Source organism: Vipera ursinii (assembly GCF_947247035.1).
Source record: "Vipera ursinii genome assembly, chromosome: 12".
In the NCBI taxonomy this organism is placed as follows: domain Eukaryota; kingdom Metazoa; phylum Chordata; class Lepidosauria; order Squamata; family Viperidae; genus Vipera; species Vipera ursinii.
The window spans coordinates 20,131,058-20,156,559 of record NC_139525.1 but is presented as its reverse complement, the minus strand read 5'-3'; the positions used below and the strand labels follow the sequence as shown (position 1 = coordinate 20,156,559).

Below are 25,502 nucleotides of genomic sequence, written 5' to 3'. Positions count from 1 at the left end.
TCATTTGAAATAAAAATAAAAATTTAGGCAGGACATTCATTTTCACTGCTGCAATCCGTCCCAACAAAGACAATTGCAATTTTTCCCAACTCTCCAGTTCTTTTTGAATTTTCCCCCATAGTTTTTCATAATTATTTTTATATAACTTTGTATTAGAGGGCGACAAAAGCACCCCCAAATATTTAACCCTTTTAACAATCTCAAATCCAGTTAATCCTTCTAAGAGAGCCTTTTGCGAAACTGTCATATTTCTGGCCAAAATTTTGGTTTTCTGTATATTAACTTTGAATCCAGAAACCTTCCCATATTGTGTTATTATCTCCATCAGGTCCACAACAGAGTTCTCTGGCTGGGTGACTGTAACAACCAGATCATCTGCGAATGCTCTCAATCTATAATCCTGATCTCTAATTTGTATCCCCTTAATTTTTTCCGAATTCCGTATTTTAACCAATAATATCTCTAATGTTAACACAAATAACAAGGGCGATAACGGACACCCTTGCCTTGTGCCCTTCTCGATATTACATGCCTCTGTCAGGCTATTATTAACTATAATTCGGGCGGTTTGTTTTTGATATAATGCCCTAATCGGTTGCAAAAAATTTCCCCCAAAATCCATTTTGTCTAAAACTTTCAACAAAAATTGCCAATTCAATTGATCAAAAGCTTTTTCAGCATCTAGAAAAATTAGCGCCGCAGAGATCTGGTTGTTCCTTTCCAAAAACTCTAACACATCAACTATATGCCTCACATTATTTTTTATTTGCCTACTACTAATAAACCCCGTTTGGTCCCCATGAATCACCTGTTGCAGAACCCTCATCAGTCTATTAGCCAAAACCTTAGCAAATATCTTGTAATCTGTATTTAAAAGCGATATCGGTCTGTAATTTTTAACTGCGCTGCGCAGCCACCGGAAGTCCTATGCTATCTACTCTTTATTCACTTGTCTTTGTGTAGCCTGTAGTGATGGTTCTTTGGCTTGATCACTTTCCCCAACAGGAACAAAGTCACTGCACATACAACAAGTAGCACCTCCACCTGAAGTTGGATCTTCTCTCTAGCAACACAGCATTCCAAGCATTAAGTTTTTTAATTGAGCCATCTCCTCTTCACCACCCACTTGGAATTACTCTCTGTCATATTCTTTTCCTTTTAGCATAGCTCCAAAAGCTGGCTGAGGAATTCTGGGAGTTTAAGTCCACATATCTTAAAGTTGCCAAGGTTGAGAAACATTGATGTAGCTTATCCTGCACCATGACAGCTTACTCACCCACCCTGTCCTTTTCTCCCACAGAAAATGAAACCCATCGTTCAAAGAAGACGTTCAACTTCAGCTGTCTTCAGCAAAGCACTTAGCAAATCAAAATATTGTTCCAGGTAAGAGACATGGATGCAAACCTTTTCCTAGAACATGGCTTTATTGTCCTATGACATCTGGGGGGTGGCAAGTGAAACAGAAGGGTGGAGGTCTGTCATAGGTAGGGGGTTCTTCCCTTAATCTTGCAGTTGGGCTGGTTGATGGCCATAATAAAGATTTATTGATTGCAATTGGGGGAAAGAGGAGTTTGGAGGGGTGGGTTTTGAACTCTGTCAAGGCTGTTTCAGCCAGCCCACCCGAGGTCTGGGGGAACAGAAGTCAGGGGTAATAATAATAATAATAATAATAATAATAATAATAATAATAATAATAATAATAATAATAATAATAATAATAATAATAATAATAATAGTTGGAAGGAACCTTGGAGATCTTCTAGTCCAGGGCTTTTCAACCTTTTCACCCATTGTACCACTTTTAGGATATGGCAATATATTATATGTAAGATCGTTATCGTTATGAGTTAAACAGTTATATTTAGTTGTGAGGTAAACACCATGACAGCCGAACACGCGGGAGTTTTGACAGCTGTCAAACCCTCCCCAGCGAAAGCGCAGGCGCAGCCAGTTGACAGCTCTCGGCTGTCAACACAACGCGGAACCGCCCAGCCACGCGGACAAAGGAGCTGTCAAACACAGCTGACAGCGGATTGGCCCCGGAATCCTGGCGGGAGAAGAACGGCCGCTGATTGGACTAGCCGGCCGGCAGCCGGCTATAAAAGTACGAACCCCGAACACCTGTTTGTCCGATTCCCTAATAAACCAGTTAATGTTAGCCTGCTGTCTCTGAGTGGTCTGTCAGCCACTTCAGGCAACATCCGAGTACCACCAGTCGCCTAGCAAGGTGTCAAAAACTTGATGACCAAAAAAAAAAGGAAAATAGTGATGAAGTACAGGTAGTCCTCGACTTACAACAGTTCGCTTAGTGACTGTTTGAAGTTACAATAGCACTGAAAAAGTGCCCCCCACACCACAGCCGAGCAAGACACCTGCCTGCCTGCCCGGCAGTGCTCTTCCTCCTGTCCGAGGTATTCATTGTTGTGAGCATTTCTGTTGAGGATTGGCAGCGGGGGGTGGGGTGGGGAGTGTTTGGTTTTTATTCCCACCGTCTGCTGGGTGGTTGCAGCAGGTTTTGGTCACTTCACATGACCCTGGGACACTGACTGTCATAAATATGAATCAGTTGCCAAGCATCTGAACGTAAATCACAAGACCCTAGAGATGCTGCAACATTCCAGCTGATTGGTGCTTCTTCTGGGCTCCAGGATCAGTACCGAGCTCCAGCTGGAGCCCGGTGCTGATCCTGGTGCTTCCACTGAACCCTGACATCCCCGAAGAAGCACTGATCCTGGCGCTTTCCCTGAGCCCTGACAGCCATCTTTCGCTCATGCTTGTGCGGTGCTGCCACTGGTTCAGTTCATTCCCCTCCCCCATTACCACTTTTGTAGGATGGTTGCGTACCACCTGCCAGGTGCCAATGTACCACAGGTGGTACCCGTACCACTGGTTGAAAAGCCCTGTTCTAGTCCAACCCCCTGCTCAGACAGGAAACCCTATACCATTTCAGACAAATAGTTGTCCAGTCTCTTCTTAAAAACTAAATAGTGTTGGACTACTCACAATATTTGGGGTTGTCCTATATAATCTTGGGCTTTCAATACTGGGCCTAGAAAGTGGTGGCTTCATAAATAGCAAATTGTGATCCATGGAGGGGATGGGATATCAAGTCATGGTTGACCTGGTACAATCTTGGGTTTCTCTGCTTTTCTGTTTTCTGTTTCATTTATGTTTGAATGTTGCCCAGAGCTATGTTTTGTGAGGTGGGCAGCCATATAAATCCACTAAATAAATAAATAAATAAAAAATTTCCCTCCCAACCAATGTTGATAACATTGCAACATCTATATTTTCAACAGAATAGAAATTGAGGGCCGGGTGAATCATTGAGGGGCAAACATTCTTCCTGCTGTAGTTCTGAGCCAGTGAGGGATCCTCACCTATGCATCTGTACCCTGCATAGGTTCCAGAACTTTATGTCTACATAATATCTACAACATGTAGCTGAACCTGACAGATATCAAAAAAGGATCAGCAAATTTGGATCATATTAATATTTAAATGGGGTACCACCAGGAAATCCTGCATTAAGAAGTAAAAAAAAAGCAGCTCACTCCAGAGAAAAGCAGTAGCAAAGCACTTCAGTGAGTTTGCCAAGAAAAACAGCTCTCCTCTCAGCACACAGAAAATTCTCTCAGATGGGAAAAAATCCTTTGTCTGCAGAGAGGTTAAAGTCAACTGGACTGAGTTATAAAAACTGAATAGAGAGAATCACTCACACCTGCTTCTCCTCCTTTTTCAGTCCCCTGTCATTAACCCACAAAAGTTTCTGCCTTTCAGTAAAGTAGTTCTTAAAACTCTTAATGCTCATGGAAAGTTTATGTGCTTCATAACACCACAATGTTATGAAGTTGCAGCTCACAAAACATTTGCCTCATAATACTATTTGTTAGTTGGGAAAAGTGCAGTTGACTCCTGATTTTGGACCGCTGCAAACTAACCCCACTCCCCTCCTTCAATCAATAGCACTGGCCAATATTTTAGGGCGGTCTCTGTATACTTGGAAACTTCATTCTCGTGGGTCTTACATTTTACATCAAAGAGAATCAGGGCATTTCATTAAAACAAAGACAGGTATTTGGCCAAATGAGATCAGTTTAGAAAACAACTTGTTACCAGCAGGAGAGGACTAAACTTTGCAACTTTTGGTCTTCAAGAAAAGTGGCACAATTTTAGAAAAGGGTATATTTTAAAAAGGAGCTACTGAATGAAGTACAGATCAGGTTTTCCAATATTTCCAGTCCTCATTAAGAAATAAAAAGAAATAACTTCATTGTGAGGCCTGAGAAGAATTAATTCGACTGATTTAGCCAGCAGATTGAACTGCCTTGAAATGCCTTGTTCCTTGTAGCAGTCCATTGAACGGGCCACAGTGACCTTTACTCCACCAACCTCTCAGATTCCTAGTAAAATCAGGTCATCTTCCAAGTCATGTTGAAAATAGAATCCATTTCGACGAAATAGAGCCAGTGGGAAGGTGCCATCCATAGAATCCACACAGAGAGAGGAAGTAGAAATGAGCTGCCCTTCCTCCTGCGGAGCCCCAGGTCTACGCAACTTAGAAAAAAGAGTCACAGGCATTTCCTCTCTGGCTCAGAAGGTGCATTGATCCTATTCAAATGACTCCTAGGAGTATGAATCACTGTTTCTGTTGACATCTGAAGCAGCCTCAGAAATTACAGTCCACTCCAAATTTATTACTGTACAGTCCTACAAAGGTCGCTAGAAGAGCTCTGAAGGAAGAGGCGTACCCCCACTGTTTGGGGTGTGCTTCTTCCTCTGAAATTCTTTAGATGTTTTCATAGTGGGTAAGATGTGGTGGAACGTCAAGGCCTTTAGCCATTTTGACATGTGCATTCAAAATTGGTGGAAACAGATGACACCAAGCTGAGGGGATTTTCTAACATTTTGGAAGACAGACTCAAAGTTCAAAAGGATCTCAACAGACCTGAGCATTGGGTCCTATCCAACAACATGCAGTTCAGTGGTGAGAAAAGTAAAGTCCTGCACTTAGGCATGAAAAACCAAATGCACACGTACAGAAGAGTGGATACCTGGCTCAACAGCAGTAACTGTGTAAGGGATCTAAATGTCCTAGTGGACCACTATTAGGAGCTACAGTGTTCTGCAACTGTCAAAAAAGCCAACACGGTCCTAGGCTGCATTAACAGAAAGATAGTTTTAAGATCACAAGAAGTTGTAATAGTATTGCTCTATACTGCACTAGTGAGGCCACACTTGAAATATTGCACCCAATTCTGATCAACATGATAGAAAAAAAAGAAGTTGAGGTTCTAGAAAAAGTGCAGAGAAGAGCAAGAAACATGATTAGGAGACTGGCAGCTAAACTGTATGATGAACCAGGGAACTAGGTGTGCCTAACCTAATGAAAATAAGCATTAGCAGTGACACAATAACCATCTTCCCATATTTGAAAGGCTATCACAGAGAAGAGGGGGTAGACCGATTCTCCAAAGCACTTGAGGTCAGTGCAAGAAGTAATGAGTAGAAACTCATTAAAGAGAAATCCAACTTAGAAGTAAGGAGAAATTTCCTAGTGGTGGGAGCAATTAATCAGTGGAACTATTTGCCTTCTGAAGTTGTGGATGCTCTATCACTGGAGGTTTTCAAGAAAAGATTGGAAATCATTTGTCTAGGATGGTATAAGAAGGGTAGGGGGGTGGACTAGAAGACCTCCAAGGTCCCTTCCAACCCTATGATTCCACAATGCTTAGTGAACTCTCTTTCCCATTGACAGGAAGGTTTGCCTCATTCTGCTTCCCAGTAATAGAGCTTAAGGCAACTTTTATTTTTCCCAGCCCAATTTCAGCCTGAAGTACATATCCAGGCAACCTTTTAACACTTCAAGGTCTGTAGAAGTGAAGACAATCTGATTTTATCCTGTAGTTGTATTTGAAGAACTGTGGAGGGCAATGCAAAAACATTTTTGTCTCCACAACTGGGATGCATATTTTGCATTCCTGCAATCTTGCAAGCCTCTCAAGACATCTGACAACCTTCATTGTCAGAATATGCAGTCTACTTCAGATGTTACACTGGCACTGAGCCATTATGGGTATCCAAATTGAAGATACCCCAGTAGCATAAAAATTATCACAAGATTGCACCTTAATGTTAATTATGCAGCTTGAATGGTTAAAGTGTCAGGCAGGGCTGGCTCAGTAGAATCATCGAGCATTAAAAATATTTGGCAAAGAGAAAAGCTGAAATCCTCCCACTATTGCCTGATTGTCAGTTCATGCTTATTTGTGACATTTCTTTGCTAGTTTAAACTTGGATTTGTACTGATCCCTGGAGGCTTTCTTGGTTTCTTTGAGCTTGGCACAAAGACCACTCAGTCACTGCTGCCTTTTGCATTTCAACTCTACATGCCCAACTCATTTCCTCTTCCAATGACGAATGACCATCACATCATCCAGAGATTTCCCTTCTAGCCACAAAAAGATGATGGATAAACAAAGAACATACACTTATCGTGTCTGTTTCCAAAAATGCCCTCATAAATAATCTTTTCTGACAGTATTTTACTGAAATAAATATTGCTTTAAGCCAAGTTAAAAATTCAGATGATGTTCATTTAGAACCAAACAATCTTTTAGGAGCAATTTTCATTTAAGGCTACGCTTAGCACCCTGGTTTGGGGAAACAGCTTGCACAGATTTCAGGTAACTTAAAGAAATACCTGAATTGCCAATTATGTGAAACAAGGTGTTATGCTTTCAGGCTTTCCCCTAATTTCTCAAGCAGGAGACCCAAATCCTTGGTGTTATTTGGAGGCCCTTCAAAGGCGCCAGGAAGCAAAAGGCAACTGATGGAGCCTCATACTTAAACTTCCCTTCAGTCCTTCTGGGCAAGGCAAGCCAAGAAACAGGCACAGCACAGATCCCAGCAATTCTCTCTCTTATTGTGGGACATTGTAGCACAATCCTGACTGCTTGTCGGTTTCTCTCTGCCCCTTCTGACCTTAATCAAAATCAAGGTGGGGTTCCTTTGAATCTCTTTTTTATACTGTCCTCTTTCAGAAGACTTCAAGCCCCCTAGCTCATTCCTTCCCTGTCCTCAAGGTTGTCATTTCTTGCAGTTAGTCCCCCTCCCATACACAGACACGCACACACACACACACACACACGCACACACACACAAACAGGGGAAAACAGTGGTGGTGGCAGCTCTGCCTAACCTTCACTCTTCAGCTCCCCAGGTTCCCCAACCGAGATGGGGAAGGCTAAGGACTTCAGGGTTTATATTCTGTGTAACTGGGGCCCATCCTGGAGAAAACAGAACTGCGATATTGAATATATTTGCCTCCAAACTTCCATACTGAAGTAGAGAACTGCAGTGGTGATGGTGAACTGCCCCTTCCGGCACTGTATTTTGGCCTCCTCTCCTCTCTTCTGGAGAGGCACATCGTCTTCATGGGGTCAAAGAGAGGCAGATCTTAGCTTTGGAACTTGATGGAGATTTGACCAAGGGGGAAGGGAGAGACAAGCAGGGGCCATGAAGGACCAAGCAGATTCAGGCAGCTTTATTTCACTCCACATACCTACAATCCTTCAGCCTCCATAATTCTCAATCAATGAGGCAAATTAGGCCAGTCTCAAGATTCCCTGGAAACACCTGTGATTTGTGGAAAGGATTGGGGGACAGAGAAGGGGAAAGAGAAAAAGAAAGCTGTGGGCCTCTCATTTGCCATGATCTGGTAACAGAATGCCAGATGAAAGCAAAGCATTTTTCTAGCAAATGAGGATAAATGAAGTAACAACTGTATTAAATGTCCAATCATTTGAACATCATATTTTAGTTTAATTTCTTAAAGAAATAAATATTTTACTTTAAAAATATCTCTCCAAATTGTTTTATACACTGAAGCTCTTTGCCCTGTGGAAATATGTAATTGTTGGCTTCATGTAGATTACATGGTGTTTGTTTTTAGACAGCAAGCTGCCCACCCCCACCCCGTGTCACTGTGAGTTGGGCAGCCATAGCAATCTGAATTATAAGTATAAATAGATAAATAGATAAAGAAATAAAGAAATAGTGGATGACATGACATGCCTATCCAGAAGAAGACATGAGGTTGTTATACACACGATGTAACTTCCCCTACAACAAGAGGAGAAATGGGCAAATGAATTTAAGAGCAGTGAAGGGCAGGTTTGGAGGAAGAATAAAAAGGTCTACTTGGTTCAATGGGGCTTCATCATGCAATTGTAGTCAAGAGAAAGATCTTAATATTTCCTTGAAAATAATAGTACTCGCTGAAGATAAAACTGGACTGCAAAACTGCAAAAGTATTACTATCATCCCAATTCATTTTCTGCTCTCTTTTCCAGCAGGGAAATTATTTTGTCATCCTCACACAGAGATAATGGATTACCAGCTGGAGCGTTTAGCAACCCAAATTCCATCTTCATCTTGGATGAGCGTGTCCAGCTTTCTCTGGGCTTGCAAACCCAAGAGAGGCATTTGTTCCTTTTCAGCAACATGCTAATTGTTGCCAAATCCAAGTAAGTGTGAATGCCCATTTGATGCACCAGCTAATGCTCTTTACTATTAGCTAACATTGGGATCATACAACATTAAACCTTGGTGTGAACCCTGCCTTCTGATTTGTAACCATGAGTTAAGGCAAATCAAGCCAATTAGGGTTTATTTCAGAAAGGAAATCATGGCATGGAACTCTGAACCCAGGGTCTTGAGTGTGAGCTGTTTAATAAGCATGTCACTTTAGGTGAGTGAGTGTGTCTGTGACTCTGTGGAAGAGTTCTTGGTTATGTGTAGGAGGAGACAAATCAGGGACCCTAGCTGGGATTTCTGAATTCTGCAAATATGCTTAAGAGGGGTGTCTCTGGCTTGACATGCAGGTCCTCTTCCAGCTTGAAACTGAAGAAAAAAGTTCCTCTGAGTGAAGTATGGACTGGATCCTGCCTTAGTGAAGTGTCAGAGAAGAAAATGAGCGCAGATACATCTTTTGTGATTGGCTGGCCAACTGTAAATTATGTCATCACTTTCAGGTAATGTCCATAAACCCATTTCTTTGAAGGGACCACCATGGCAAGAGATGAACTCAACCAGTCTGCTCTGCCCTCATCAACAAGTGGTGCCTTCTAGGTTGTGACAAGGGCAAAGTTGCAACTGAGGAGATGTGAGGGGAAGGGGGGCATTCCATACACCCAATCCTCACCCAAACAACTCCAATCACAGTGAGGGGTGCTTACCCATGTAGGTAAACAGAAGCAGTTTCAAGAGCAATTGAGAAAAATAACTGTGGGTAAAATTCATGGCATCTCCCTCTGGCAGCCACCCTTAACGGTGGTGCTTCCAAACTTCACCCTCATCCTATTGGCCAAGAAGAGAGGTCTAACACCCCGGACAGCACAAGGCTGGACATAACAGTGGCTGCTCTTTTCCTATGGTTGCTTCTGCTGCCTTGAGAGGCAGAATGAGAATGTGTTTGATTGTCTCTACAAATCTTTCCTTAGAATTTCTAACACAGCCCACTGGAGAAGACCCTGCTCAGATCCTAGGACAACACAGAGATTTTTCATTTGTGCCTTCTGTCAAGGCACAAATCAATAAGATCATGGATTATTTATCACATATCACTATTGTCTCACAAAACAAGTTACAATCAGGAATCAGGACAGTAAACAAAAACTACTAAAAGTCTTGATTAAGATTATAGTTATAAAATTATGATGCACTGATATTCAGATAAAACAACCACATCATAGAGTAACTTCCTTTGAAATCTCTCAGATCTTTGATCACACCAGATTTTCCCAAATCCAATTTTTTATCTGCATTTTTATTGAAGATTCTGGTAGATATTATGTCTTCAGTCAGTGGTGTTGTGTATTAATATGTTATGGTTAACGGTTAGGTATTACATGTAAATAGTTATGAGGTAAAACCAACCGAGCACAACGGCAGCTTTTGACAGCTGTCAAAAGCTGCCGGTAGCCACCGCGCAAGCGCAACCGCTTGACAGTTCTCAGCTGTCAAAAACGCAGGTAACTGCGCAGGCGCGATACAGCTTGACAGCTCAGGGCTGTCAGAGCTCACCACCGCCAATTGGTCCGCGCTGACAGCGGGAAACCGGCACGGCTCGGATTGGTCGCCAGCCTGCCAGCTGGGGTATAAATAGAGGTGCTGTGATTCTGTTCCCTGCCCGGTTCCTCATGAATAAAATGTTACTTTGAGCCAGCTGTCTCACGTAATCCTTACGACGGACAAAGCACTGGCGACGAGGATGGGATCCACTGCTTCGCATAGCTGAAGTCACTAGCCGAGGGAAGAGAATTTTTTCCACGGCTCAGAGCTAGTCACAGCTGAAGTCACTGGGCGGGAAGTACAACTTCCTCAATGCTCGCGAAGCAGTACCCAGGACCGGGACAGTATGGCCAACTTCGGCCACATCCGCGAGTTCGATATACGCCACCCAGAGTGCTGGGAGTCGCACTGGGGCCAGGTCAAAGGGTTCCTGCTGGTCAACAAGATCTCGGACAACTGGTCCAAAGCAGCGGCACTACTTTGCCTCAGTGGGCCAGCCGTGTACGACGTGGCCGTAGGACTTTTCAGTCCAGAACCCATCGCCTCCGTGCCATATGCGGAACTCACAGAAGGACTCAGTAAGCATTTCATGCTGACCAAATCAAATCACTATTCTGGCACGTAAAATTCGCACGGCGTTGTCAACTCCCGGACGAATCAGCCACTGACTTCATAGCGGGGGTCTGGCATGCCGCACAAAGATGCCGGTTCCCGGATCTGGAGGACTGGATCCGCGACCAGGTAGTCATCGGGCTGAAGGACGAGCGCCTACAGAAGAAGCTGGTCACAAAGCCCACCATGAGTTTGGCCGAGGTCACCATGGAAGTCATGGCTTACGAGGATAGCCACCGCGAGAAAACCGGACCACTAGGAATTGGACCATACGGGTCCGTACACCAGCGACTTCGGGGAAAACAACGTTTCAACAGATATAGACGCCGTCCAACATAGGTTCCAGACCCACCGCAACGGCTGCGGGGGCCCACCAAACAGCAAAATCACCAAGGTGGCATCCCACAAGGAAATCGGGTCAAATGCGCCAGCTGCAGAGGAAACCACCCAAGAGCTTCCTGCCGTTTCCGCAGTGCCAAATGCCACGGCTGTGGCAAAACCGGACACCTCAGAGCCGTATGCCGTAGCCAGAACCAGGAGAACCTGCACGAGTTGGAAGTGACATCCGCAGGTATGAGTCTGACCACGGCCAACGGGAAAAAGCCCCCTAGGTCCCTAGTACTAGCTGTAGGGAGGAATAAGGGGGCGGGAGCGGTCCATCAAGTGTTAAGACCAAAAGTTAAAATCAATGTCCAGCTGCACGGGGTTCCCTGTGAAATGGAAGTTGACTCGGGATCTGCGGTCTCCCTCATTTCGTGGAAGACCTATAGGGATATTTGCCACCGCAGCAAGCAGCAAATTCCTTTACAACCCACCAGTATACACCTTGCCAATTTCCAAAAAACACAGCAGATACATTGTTTTTAAAAATCTAAAGTGACCCACTTCCTTAGCATTATGACTCCATTGCAATACCTGGATTCTGGATTCTGAGGTCAAAGGCTCCCCTTTGTGATTTTTTTTGTAAGAGAATGCCCTCCACAGCCACGCTGCTTGCATCAGCTTGAATGATGAATTGTTGTCCAGGGTCAGGGTACTTAAGAACTGATTCAGCTGCAAAGAGTCTCTTTAGTTTTTCACACACTGCTGGGCACTCTAATGACCACTGCAATGACTGACAAGCCTGGAGTTTTCCCCCCTCCTTTTCCTGTTTTGAGTAAATTGGTGATTGGCATGGCTATCTTTGCAAAATAGGGAATAAATTGACAATAAAAGTTAGCAAACCCAAGAAAACTTTGAAGCTGCTTGTGGGTTCGTGGGGGTTGCCATTCCAGTACTGTTTTAACTTTGGCATCTCTACCTCCTCATTCGAAATCTGATAGCCCAGATAGTCAAGGCATGTTTTGTGAAATTCACACTTTGACAGTTTTGAATACAGTGTTCTGTCCCAGCCTATGTTTGTCCTTGTTAAATGCACAAGGACAAAATCCCTTTTGACAAGTAGGCTGGAGACTCAGAAGAAAACAATATTGGTAACAAACCTGCCAAGTGGTCCAAAAACAAAGGCAACAAAACACAAACCAAATTGAGAAAATTGTCCACATGAAACACAATGCAAAACAGAGAATTATTCACCGGCAATAGCAGTACATTGCAATGGTTGCCTTCAGCAACCAGCACTGCCCACACATTCCCTTTTTGTAATTCAGTCCTCAAGGCATGGCTTCTCAATGCCTTCTGCCCCTCCCTTGGAGCCACCCCATTACCTCCCTCTGGCCTGCTCTCCTGGCCTGTCTTCATTTGCACACATCTCTCATGTCATCCAGCTCAGGGCTTCTCAATCTTTCCACCCATTCTACCACTTTTAGGATATGGCAACAACCGAGTCACCTAGCAAGGTGACTTGATAAAAAAAAAGGAAATATCTGAAAGACCATTCGCAACAGAGATATATTGTGGAGTGGAAAAAATGGATTGATTACATCCAGAATAAATATGGGACTAAAAAGTTTCATTTAGCATTTGAATAAGTATTGAGGTGATATTTATATTGCTTGTAGTTATTTTATAAGAGTTAAAGTGCGATAGATTTAATAGTTTATTGTTGTTTGCATATGGTAGATTATGATTGTTTCTACTTTTATACCTTGTATTTAGCTCTGGGAAGTCGGGGAGGGGGGAGGGGGAGGGAGGGAGGTGTTGGGGAGGGTTGGGAAGAGGGGAGGGGGTTGGGAGGGGTTTTGTTTTGTTTTTTTTAATAAATAAAATGTACTGTAAAACTTTTCAATAAAAAAAGGAAAAAAGTGCTGAAGTACAGTTAGTCCTTGACTTACAACAGGTTGCTTAGTGACTGTTCGAAGTAACAATGGCACTGAAAAAAGTGCCCCCCAAGCCACAGCCGAGCAAGACACCAGCCTGCCCACCCAGCGGCACTCTTCCTCCTGTCCAAGGTTTTCATTGTTGTGAGGATTTCTGTTGAGGATTGGCAGCGGGGGTGGGGTGGGGGGGTTGTTTGGTTTTTATTCCCCCCATCTGCTGGGTGATTGCAGCAGGTTTTGGTCACTGCACATGACCCTGGGACACTGTGACCGTCATAAATATGAATCAGTTGCCAAGCATCTGAATGTAAATCACAACACCCTGGAGATGCTGCAACATTCCAGCTGATTGGTGCTTCTTCTGGGCTCAGCAGAAGTGCCGGGATCAGTGCTGAGCTCCAGCTGGATCCTGGCACTGATCCTGGCGCTTCCGCTGAGCCCTGACAGCCCTGCAGCTCCAGTCATCTCTCGCTCAGGCTTGTGCTACCACCGGTTCAGCTCATTCCCCTCCCCCATTACCACTTTTCTAGGATGGTTGCATACCACCTGCCAGGTACCAATGTACCACAGGTGGTACCCATACCACTGGTTGAGAAGCCCTGTCATAGAGTGCATTTTTGGTTTTGGGAGCTTGGCACTGGGCAGAATTTCAATAGCAGAGTCCATGGCCTGGTGTGGGGGAGCAGGATGCCACATTCCTTCTCACTAAATGCTTCCGCCAAATCACAGTATTCTGTGGGGACCAGTTGAATCCCCAGCAGTTTTTCAGCTACAGTCTTTAGGGTCTCACAGGGCTCCCCTCGAATCTTGCTGATGGCCAGTGTCTTTGTTTTATTGTCAGTGGCAGGTGGGAGGAGTCCTGTCCCCAGTCTTCTGCATTCCCTCCTCCCACCAGATGTTAGGGCACCATTTATCGAGCCATGCTAGCCCTAAAATTACTGCTTCAGTCATATTCGTAACCACCACAAAACAGATGATTTTCCAATGCTGACCCATTTCCAAATGCACAGATTCAGTTAGATGCATGGCTGGGGCACCTCCGATGAGGTGCCTGCTCAACCCTCATGGGCAGGGGTGATAGCTTGGCTCAGATACCCAGTTTGAGTATGGTAGGTAAGTTAATTAAGCACTGGGTGCATCCTGGGTCTATTAAGATGTTAAAATTCGTGTGAGATCCTATTTTGGGCACTACCAGCCTGGTGGGAATGGCAAAAGAGGGAATGGGCTGACTCACCATGGGGTCCTCCTCATCTTCCTTGCCATTGTTGTATGGTGCTGGCATTTGCTGTGGCTCAGATTGGGGGTTGGTTTTGAGCTTGGTGGGAGGGGAGGTTTCAACACCCAGGTCTTGATGTGCCCAGTTGTTTTTCTCTCTTCCCCCTCTAGGAGCTCTTCATGGTTTTGTGGCAGCAATTGGCATGCTCCTGGGTTGAGGGTGAGGAGCTGGGCATTCCACACCATAGTGACCCACCTGATCACACCAGTAGCATTTGATAGGAGCCCTGGCTGGTGCTTGGGAGATGTTAGTGGCTGCAGAGGCTTGGGCCATAGAGGTGTTTTTCTTGGACACATGGTGGCTTGAGTTCAGTGGTGCTTGATTTTCAGGGACAGTCCAGCTTGATGTCCAGCATCACTGCCATACGGTACCACTCATGCAATAGGTTAGGAATACCTCGAATGATGCAGGCTTGAAGCAAGCATAATCTAATCCATTTGAAGTAGTTGATCAGTGACCGCTCAGGCGACTGCCTCAGCCGGTTAGCAACCCTCCTGAACTCACAGATGTACTCCCTTGTGGGGCGACCTCTTTGCTTCAGGTGGTGGATTTCTTTCTCAGCCAGTAGGACTCGGGATTTGTCTTCAAACTGACTCCTCAGTTCAGTGATGGGATTCAAATATGTCAACAACCAGTTCTCTGTGTGGATGCCACTTCCGAAAGTCCATTCTGGGCCTGGGCAACAAAAAATTAGCTACCGATTCTGCCAAAGTGGTATGAACTGGCTGAATCTCACCACTGCCTCAGTTGCTCCATGAATAGATTAATGTCATGCAATTCAGGAGCTCGTTCACCCTTCTAAATTTGCCACCACAGCATTCACCATCATAGCCCCATCCAGATAGGCATAAGCGTAGCAATCAAAATGATCCCACACCTGGTTTAAGAACAAGGTCAGCTTCTTGGGATCCCCATCAAAGATGGGCTTGATGGGAGGCGGCTCGAACCTCGGTGGAGCCTCCTGTACCTTCTGCTGGGCTTGGGCAGCTTTCAGGGCTTGAGTGACTTGCTGGTCCTGGGGATGTGGTCGAACCACTATCTGGACTTCTCTTGGCTGGACTCTGGAACTGGCATCCCAAGGCCGTGGCAACAAACTTGGCTGGGACACAGGGCTGGTATCACAGCTGGTTGGGGGATGGGTAAAGTGGCATGGGCTCCAGTGGTCGTGCTGGGACTCTGGCAATGGGGGGATAAGAGATGGGTAGTTCTTGGCATTTCCTACCACGGCACTCACCTCTTGGGCAACAGGGATCATATCCATCACCTTCCAGCTCTATTCTATTCTATTCTCCTTGACAGAAGTAGAACCAAGAGCCATCTCACACCTAAGATTAGGGGCTTTGCAGGTTAATATAGTAAAGTTCACAAAAGCTATGTGATATTGTCCTGCCTCAATGTTTTTTCTTTCTTTCCAGCTCTTCAGAAGTGAAGGAAAGATGGCTGTCCATGCTGCTCTGGTATAAGATGTGTTCTTCCTTCTTTTCTGCTCTGTGTTACTGCATCCTGAAGGAAGGCCCTGCCAGTGTGCCAAGAATGAGATGCCCTGCCTTTATTTGTGCTCCCTATTTTAACATCCTAGAGATAAAAGGATACCTAGATTGTAAAAAATGGGGAACACCAGCTTCATTTTATGACATACTTGCTCCTTCTATCCCACCCACCTCCCATAGTGGCCTTCCCCATTTTAGTCCATTCTGGGCCAATCCTCATCTTCACCTAATGGCATCCCAATGGAATCTGTGTGGGAGTTCCCAGGCAGAGGAATACTAGAATTCTTCAGAGGACTTCAAATAGCTTTTTTCTATTTTACTTAATACAATTATTCTGTGAAGCACATTTCTGAACTCACCATCCATATTTGAATTACAGGCACATCTATGACATGAAGCAGACTGAGTACCCCAAAAGTTTTCCCATGCAGATTTTGGTGATGGACAGGGAGAAAAGCTCTTCTGTGAGTAATAAAGAAATTGTTGTTGTTAAAAGCTGAAAGAGAAACTGCAGCTTAAACTAATGAATGAGGGGATCCAAGCCTCCAAAATAATATCAATAGATGGAGAACTTCCTTTAGCCAAAATGTAATTGTCTTTCCATCATTAAAGTGTTAAATATATTTTAAAAAATAAGGGAATTTAAATTCAACCCCTGCTTCCATATCAAGAATGAGACTTTAGAATCACAGATACATGTGTTGGCCTTTTTTGTTTGTTTGTTTAAGTACTTGGGCAGAAGAAAAATGTTAATACCAAGTTTTTGTTAATGCCATCTTCAAAATCATTCTACAACTGCAGGAAGAGTTTGAATATGGCCATAGCAACAAGGTTCAGACTTTGGCAAGCAGTGATAATCTCTGTGGTGCTCCATTGAAGCGAAAGTCGAACTTCGAAGAAGAGGACTGACATTTTTGAATGTTGGTGTTGGAGAAGACTCCCGAGAGTACTGTGCATAGCCAAGAAAGAGGCGCATGGATTATCAGGGTTCTCACTTGTGGCACAAGTGCCCAGGCTCAAGTCATCCTACTTTGAGCACATCTGCAAAGATCTAGCTCTCTAGAGAAAGCTTTGATGCAGGGAAAGTTGGAAGGAAAGAGAAAAGAGGACACGCAACATCAAGGTGGACAGAGTTGATTCGAGTGGCAATGGCTGGATGATCTGAGGAGCCACATTGGGCATAGATCATCCTGGAGTTGGTTGCCAGAGTCAGTGTTGGCTTGATGGCACATAATATTTAATCAATCAATCGATATTTCAGAATGGCTATATATTCAAATAAAATCTTGTTTTTAAAAAAATGCATATGCTGTATTAGCCATTTCTGAAGCTTCCAGATTACAGAGTCTAAAGCTCCTTTTTATTGCTGTAGAAAGCCAAGGGATTCTTCAAGATGGATATTGCTAATCTACAAGTCCTTTGGAATTTGGAACTGGAATATCATAATGTGACAAATTAGTGATCTTATACGTTAAAGAATATTGCTGTAAATATGTTTCATATGATAATATTAATTCATTAAAATATTCTTTTTCAGAAAGAAATAGGAATTATTACAATGTTTATTTGTTTTGTTCAGAACACCGCATTAAGCATCTCCAACATGGAAACTGCTGACAATATTATCAAAAAAACCACAGAACAGTTGGGGGTTCCTGTAAGTATAAGTGTAACTTCCTGTCAAAAATGGTTCAGTGATATTGGTGAGGAGAGGAATGGCTCCCGTTTTTCTTTAGAGAGAGAGAAAGAGAGCGTCCACAGATCCAGATGACCAGTTGGATCTGTCCATTTGGGTTCATATTTACCCCACAAAGAAAGTCAGCTGAAGTAGAGAAAGTATTGAAGTATCTTCATTAAAATGCACTTTGCAAAATCCCTAGGGGCTGGATACTTCACAAAGAAACAGATGGTTGTCCCACATAAATCATAACATATCATATTAAGGTAACCTGTGCACAAGCAATTATGCACGTATTGTCCCATGTGACCATTTTTGGCCTGGCTCAGTTGAGCCAGTAACGGGTCAAATGTTCTCTTTGAGGACAGCTGGGAAATTCTTGAGAGGGCCACTGTAAGGAAGTCTCTTGTCATGCAAACAGATGAACTATTTGCATGTTAGAATGAGTAGTGCCCTCATGGATTACTCATACATCAGCGTGACCTAGATACACAGCCCTTGAGATGAATTTTACCAGGAGGATCAGAAAGGGCAGAGCTGCTGTCCCAAAAGCCTTTTCCAAATTGTCCTTTTCACAACTATGAGAGGACGGAGTTGCAAGCTATATTTACTGATGTTTTTGCTGGGTTATAAGAGTGTGAGTATGTGTATGTTTGTGTAAAATTAAAGAATGGTTCACTGATCCAGTTGTGCTCGCTCTGTAACCCTTTGCATAAATGAGGTGGTGTAGTGCAACACACTGGTGGATTTTTTTTTTTTGACTTGTATCTTCCTGACTCTTTGTCTCTTCCTTTCCTGCATTTTTCCCTTCCTTCCAAGGTCAGCACTCGGCTGTTTTCCATGAGATTTATAACCCTGGGTTTCCTGATTCCCTTCCTCCCTCCTTCCAAGCCTGGCCTGTTTATTCTTATATTGTTTTGCATTCAATTGCTCTACTGCTTCTACAGCTTGATCTTCACTAGCCTTCTATCTTTCCATTCACAGGGTAGATCAAGTGACTATCACCTGTGGGTTATTTCAGGAAGGGACAATCCTGCATACCCTCTGATTGGTAAGAACTCTTCCTTTCTTGAATGGAGATGGGAGTGTGGAGAATATTTGCAACTTCAGCTGGTATTGGTGGTTCACCTTAGCTGAGCTGGGGTAGAGTTACCTAAATCCACAATGCTTTCAAAAGATCTTATCTGTATTCTTCTAGCCAAAAAGACTTCTTAGTACAATCAAAATCACACACACACACACACACACAAACACACACAGAGTACTATTGGTTATAGACAAGGGTTAGAAAATATGTGGCCCTTCAGATGTTTTTGAACCACCTCCTATCAATCAATCAATCCAAGCCAGCAGGGCAGACATATGGTCCTGATGGTATAACAACACCTGGGGTTACTTCTTCATGTATCTAATGCAACCATGAGCCTTAGTCTGGATTGACAGCTAAGTGAGAAGAAGTCCAAAAACTTTTCCTTTTGAAATGGAAGACAGGCCAAGAGGGAAATGACCTGTTCCATAGGATTCTTTCTCAGAATTCCTAAAGACTGTTTCATAACTGCCAAAGGACTATAATTGGGACTATGACCTCTGGAGCCAAAACAGGTGAGAAGACCTTTATTGTCAAAAAAGCAATGTGGTTTCTACAGACCAATTTGGGCCTTTCCCTTCGAAGTAGTCCCTGTGGTGCAGCCAACCAATGAGCCCATCACAGCTGCCTGCAGTGGGAGCCCTTGTTGTGGACCCAAAGGAATCTCATGAACTGGAACTCAAATAGTGCAGGGTTTGGGATGGGTGGAAGCCTTGAGGTGGGGTCTACACAGGAAGGGTTATTCTGGTGGGTAACTGCCCTTCACAGTCATGCCCAGCCACCATGAGTTGTCCAGTGGCCTCCTCTGCCTTTCTTTAGAATGCCTGACTGGGGTTCGCTTCATTGTCACAGGCAAATTCTGTTCCATATTGTACAGTAAGAACTAAGCCCCAGGGGTATCCTCAAAGAGATGGGGAGTTAAACGAAATTCAGGATGGTGCCGTGACTGCACAGTCAAGCTCCTGCTCCTTTTTTACATGCGTTACCCCTGCTGAGCCCTTTCTCCCGTTGGGTGGAAGAAGCCCAGCACTGAAACCATTACAGTCCAATAAAGGTATAACAAAAACATTAGAGGATATCATGCTCTTTAATATTTACCCCTCTTACATTTCAATTTCCACATCCCATCGCAGACCCCTATGATGACATTGCAGACCCCTAGGGGTCCATGGACTACTGGTTGAGAACTACTGTGGTAGGGAATGGGATGGGCACCAGGGGCTGCATTGGCATTTCTATGCTCTCCTCTGGACTGAAGCCCAGAGGATTGTGGCAAGAAAAAAAATGGTTTTGTATATTCCAGTTCTTGGGTGGTTGGCAGCAATTGCCCCTCTTTGCACTGCCCTTTCCTTCAACAATTGTGTACATGAATATTTCTCCTTTCTTAAAGTCAGAACATATGGGGAAGCTTCTCAGAAGTGGATCAGTGGTGGAGGGTTTTTTGCAAGGGAATGATGGGACTTCATCTAGTTGTCACGCAAACAATTGTTTGCTCTGCAGCCACACATCCTTATCAGGAAAGTCCTGCTGTCAAGGAAAGATTATTATTATTTTTTCCCCTTTAGCTTCAGCCTCATCTCATTTCCTTGTTCAACATCTGGACCACAACTGGCTTGGGCCACCTGACATTCTGCAGATATACATACTCAGCAGAAGTCAGAGAGTCCCCTGTGCAATTCAGGATGGGATAATTCAGCTGATAGCAGTTTAAAGTGAATGGGGTCAAGCCAATGATAAAATCAGACCTCTGAGGACCAAGGGTTATTCCGACTTGATTTGACCAGTGACTGCAGTGGGCCTTCCTGGGATGATCGGTTAGATATCCTTCCCCTGGGCACTGGACATAGGGGAGGAGGGTAATGTCTAGGCTCAGCCTCCTTTATTCATATAGACTAGAATCCCAGTCGGTCAATTCTTTGCTGCTTTTTATTTCCCAAACTTAAACTTCACCAGGCCTCTTTGTCTTCAGTACATGATGCAACCAGTCTGTTGTTGCCATAGGACATGAGCATCCCTTCAGCATTATCATGAGTTGCCTCCGAGGCTCCGTGGACCAGTTGCAAGGCCCTGGCAATGGCGTGCTGCTTCCTGATGAGTATGAAACTTCACTGCTGGACCAGCTGCCCAATGACCGGCAGTGCCAGTTCATCCTGAAGCCCAAACCCCAGGCTCCGGTGCAGTTGCGGAGAGGTAAAATGTCAGAGTCCACTTGAAAACCTCATCCTAAGAAAGCAGAACTCATGGAAGAAGTTTCTTCCAAAAGGAACTTTTATTAGGAGAAGCTGATAGCAGGCATAATAGACAGGATCTGAGGATTTCCTGCTCAGATCAATAGGTTAAAAGAGTCCCAGGCAAACCCCACCCCAATAATTCATCCGGTCAATTCAAATGGGCCAATCCCCAGGTGTTAAGTGCATTGTGGGAAAGAGCTGATAATGCCATCTGCCTCAGGCTTGTAGCAATGTTTGTTGGGTCTTCGTACCTCCCCTTCTGAAACAGGAGATAAGCCAGATGGCTGGAGGTGCATTCCCACCCCGTTTCAAGCTGAGATCAAGGGGAGACAGTTCAAAGAACAAGTATTCAGAGACAGCGAAAGAGTTACATTGTAGCAATAGAAAGAAACAAGTATCTTCCCCCCTCCCTTCCAGATGTATGGCAGAACCCAGAATAATAGAAGAAAGAGAAAGAGCCCCCTTAAACAATATGGTTTCTGACAATGTCACTTGCTGGGAGGAAGCTTGAGGTCTCTTGTTATAATGTTGCCCAGGGCTATGTAAAGATTCAGAGCCACAGGGTGAAACACCCTTGCTCAGCACACTCCCACTGTCACTTTAAGGCCATTTTCTCAACATGGGTGCAAGATTCTCTTCCTTTTGCCAGCATTCCACTGGAAGCCATGGCTGTGTCCTCAAGGACAACCTGGGAAAGCCATCCAAGCAGCCCCATAGATCTGGAGAGCTGGACTGCCCCAACACTTTGCAGAGGCTGCCTGGCCATTAGTGCCATGTTTGGCAACTTGTGAGCGTCTTTGGCCACACAGGCTGACTTAATATTTACTGTGACTGTGGTCTAATCAGGCTGAGGAAGATGTCACCACCCCTGCCCTATTAAGCAGAAGTAGGTCTTCTCCAGTAGGCCAAATCCTGGGGAAAATTGAGGTTCTGATTGTTGTTTGTGAAGGCCATCCAAGTGCTTCAGCACTGAGCCTCCAATTATCCTCCTCTTCTAGTGCCAAATCAGCAAACCCCATTTCTTTCTCTGGGGTGGGGTGGAGCAGGGAGGGCACAACAAAATGATCATCAAGGAATCAGGTATAGGGAAATCTGAGGATTTCTTGGCTCAGGGACATTTTTCCAATCAAGTTCTACCCCCTTACTGTCCTGCTAGGGTTGGCTTAGGCTTGGAATCTGATTGTGAGTTCTTTGTTATCCTTATCTTGATTAAAAAGCATGCTTGGGAAGGTGGATGGAATGAAATCCAATTAAATAAAAGACTGCAGGATACTCCTGTGGTGAAGATGCTAGCTGGGACTATAGAAAATCTGAGATGGACATTTCTGGAGAATTTTGAACAGTTGCTCTTTCTCAGTTCAACCCAGCAGGCAGGGTTGTTACTGTGGATAGAAAATGAGAGGTAATCCCCATGTACACTGCCTTGACCTAGCAGAGATGAAAATGGGATAATAAATAGGATAGAAATTCAGTAATACATCACATTCATCAGGCAAGAAGTCCATCATTCAGCTCTTCGTGAGCCACTTTTAATTGCTTTCAGTTGTTCCTTTGTGACCACCGGTCTTCTTGACCAGGACCTGTCCTGAAATGCAAGGGCCATTTGACCACTTGCACCCATGTCCCTTTGTGCTCTCAGCCCCTTTGCAGAAACATTTCAAGCGCAAGAAGTCTCTGATCGACTGGGCTCTTCGGCGAAGTGTCAGCACGCCAATGGGCAGTCTTGCCTCTCAGTCCCCAACCAACCCCCGAAAACTCTTTGGCTTGTCGTTAACATCAGTCTGTACTGAAGGAACTCTTCCCAAGCCCATCATGGTGAGATGTTCTTCTTGGCTTATCTATCAGAGTTTGAATTTGAAGGGGGTATGTTTTTATGGGACGTGGTGGCTCAGTGGGTTAGGACGCTGAGCTTGTCGATCAGAAGGTCGGCAGTTTGGCGGGTTGAATCCCGAGTGCCGCATAACAGAGTGAGCACCTGTTACTCATCCCAGCTTCTGCCAACTTAGCAGTTCGAAAGCACATAAAAATGCAAGTAGAAAAATAGGGACCACTACAGTGGGAAGGTAACAGCATTCTGTGTGCCTTTGGCATCTAGTCATGCCGGCCACATGACAACGGAGACGTCCTCGGACAAGCGCTGGCTCTTCGGCTTTGAAATGGAGATGAGCACCGGCCCCTAGAGTCGGAAACGACAAGCACACATGTGCGGGGGAACCTTTACCTTTACCTATATTTTTATGAAAACTCCAACACAACCAAGTTCATCTGTCTCTTTAATGGCATACAGTTTTATCCATTTGCCACTGTGGAGGGAAACACGTTGGCACTCTAATCCTGAGGTGTGGGGAGACCAGTGTTCTCCCTGAAGTCCAAGCATGGACGGGGCTTCACTCCTGAGATTCACATGAGTGTAGACCAAAGCTCAACCAAAGACACTCCAGGGGAGGGGATGCTAAGAGTTGCATCTAATCTACTTCCCACCCTCTGGAAAAAGCAAATGGCTCTTGCTTTTGCCTGTTTTCATTAACTGGATTTCTTAGATAAAACCTTAGAGCAGAATTTCTCAATCTCAACCACTTTAAGAATTCCCCCACCAGCACAGCCCAATTTTTTTGAGAAATATTACAGTGATGGTGTGATCTTTGCCTTCATCACCTGCAGGACATTTTGTATCTGCTCTACCACGAAGGTCCTTCCACTCGGGGCATTTTCAGGCGCTCTGCCAATGCCAAGAATTGCAAGGAGCTGAAAGACAAGCTCAACTCAGGGGATGATGTCCAAGTGGATGGTGAATCTGTCTTCGTGGCAGCAGCAATCATTACGGTAAAGTGGGCCACCATAGTGGGCCGTCATGTGAGAATTCAGAGTTCATGGAAAGCTGGTTTCCATAATTCCTAGGGAAAGAATTTCAGCAAAGTTTGGATTTACCAAGTCCAATGTAGCCCAAGGGTCTTGTGCTTCAGCCTTCCAGGAACCAAAGCCATGTGAAAGATGCTGCCTGCAGCAGAAACGAACAGTGGTCCAACAGCTGCCTTGTTGGTACCCACCTGGCACATGAGCTGATGAGTTTGCACAGCTCAAAAAAGATTATTTTCTCTCAGCAAAGAAGGGCGAAGCAGAAGATGATGGGCAGAGCAATTAGAGGTATGAGAGCTCCATTCTTCAAAAAATCAGTTTCTGCTCTAATATGGGGAGGGAGAGATACCTTTGTCAAATACTTTATTTGGCCAAAGCTGATTAAACACACAAGAAATTTATCTCCAGTGCAGAAGCTCTATAATAATAATAATAATAATAATAATAATAATAATAATAATAATAATAATAATAATAATAATAATAATAATAATAATAATAGTAGTAGTAGTAGTAGTAGTAGTAGTAGTAGTAATACCAATAAGAGGGAACAGTAAAGAAGGTAATCAGAAGGATAAATAATGCTACATGGGTAAATACACATAGACATTAGACAGCATTGTAAGAATTAGGTATTCAGCAGAATGATAGCATGAGGGAAGAAACTGTCCCTGTGTCCAGCAGTTTTGGCATGCAATGCCCTTTAGCAGCATCCTGAGAGTAGAAGCTGAAACAGTTGATGTCCAGGATGTGGGGGGGGGGTCTGTAGATATTTTCTCAGCCCTCCTCCTGACCCACACAATATACAGGTCTGGTTGCAATTGTGTTTTTTTTGCAGTCTTAACTCTCTGTTGGTGTCCTGTTTGGTGGCTGTACCAAACTGCCTTATGGAAGATGGGAAGAAGATGGAAACTCATCATCCACATGTGACTCTCAAGACCATTTTTGCCACCCTCAGATTGTGACCTCAGAATCCTGAGGCCAAATGGCTGATTCCTGAAGGCTGAATCGATAAAAGTGCTTTCAAAGAAAACTCAAAGCTAACTTGCTGATTGTGTGACTGACTAAACTACTCTGCATGTGTGTATTTAAATTTAGGACTTTCTGCGAAACATACCTGACAGTGTTCTATCCTCAGACATGCATAATCTATGGATGGAAGCCATGGAGAAGGAAAGTGGAGCACACAAGATTGAAGCTATCCAGAGGTGGGTGGCACTTTCTCTCATCATCTTTGGCTTCGCCCATGACCTCAGGCCCAAATCAGCCACATATCGTGGGGAATGGACTCCTGTATGAAGCTGGGTTGTTACCACTTTCACATGCTCAGGGCATCACGTGCATGGAGTTGTTCAGAGCATGTGTATTCCACTGCTTGGGCAAGGTGGTCAGGGAGGCCATATCATGCATACCCTTTGGCAGCCTGTGAGCTGGCAATGCCTCTGAATGATGACTTCAGTGTCCCTCAGCACCTTCAGGCTGGCCAGGGCTGCTAAGAGCTGGGGTTCAGCAACCAGAGATTCCATTTCCCTGTGAAGTCATGAACCTAACGAGGCCTCCCCATAGTCTGTGCATTTCACTTTTCTATAGCTCAATGTTCTTGACACATTTCCACATGGAGGCTGCAAACATCAGTCAGTTCAGATAATCAGTTGCTGAAGGGAGAAAAGAACCTGCCACTGTGTAGCAACTCTCTTCTTGTTCACAGAGTGGTGGCTTTTACTCTCCACCAGCAGGAGGGATAGGCCTTCCTGAGTTCTCCTCTTGGCATCCAGTTCTTGGAATTCTCCCCCAGAAATCCAGTTTCTGCTGAAGACTTCCAGGCAGGGGAGGACCTCTGCTGAAGTCCCACCACTAAAGCAGTTCACTTGAGGAGTCTCTGTGCCTGTGGGGATCTGCACACTGAGCACCCATGATTTCCAGAGGGTTCACCTTGGTCT

General features: G+C 44.4%; 1 protein-coding gene across 1 annotated transcript in view; it reads left to right on the top strand.

The window, feature by feature from the left end:
- Positions 1-1,303: 1,303 nt before the first annotated feature.
- Positions 1,304-25,502, top strand: part of LOC310646086 (uncharacterized protein) — a gene marked incomplete at its 5' end in the record, with an annotated part of 30,850 nt that continues 6,651 nt past the window's right edge. Inside the window, 11 exons of the mRNA XM_083372304.1 lie at positions 1,304-1,383; positions 8,355-8,528; positions 8,886-9,035; positions 15,636-15,677; positions 16,090-16,174; positions 17,290-17,367; positions 18,373-18,439; positions 20,477-20,665; positions 22,346-22,521; positions 23,368-23,529; positions 24,661-24,770. Coding sequence (XP_083228430.1) covers positions 1,304-1,383; positions 8,355-8,528; positions 8,886-9,035; positions 15,636-15,677; positions 16,090-16,174; positions 17,290-17,367; positions 18,373-18,439; positions 20,477-20,665; positions 22,346-22,521; positions 23,368-23,529; positions 24,661-24,770 — 1,313 coding nt within the window. The remainder of the gene's footprint in view (positions 1,384-8,354; positions 8,529-8,885; positions 9,036-15,635; positions 15,678-16,089; positions 16,175-17,289; positions 17,368-18,372; positions 18,440-20,476; positions 20,666-22,345; positions 22,522-23,367; positions 23,530-24,660; positions 24,771-25,502) is intronic.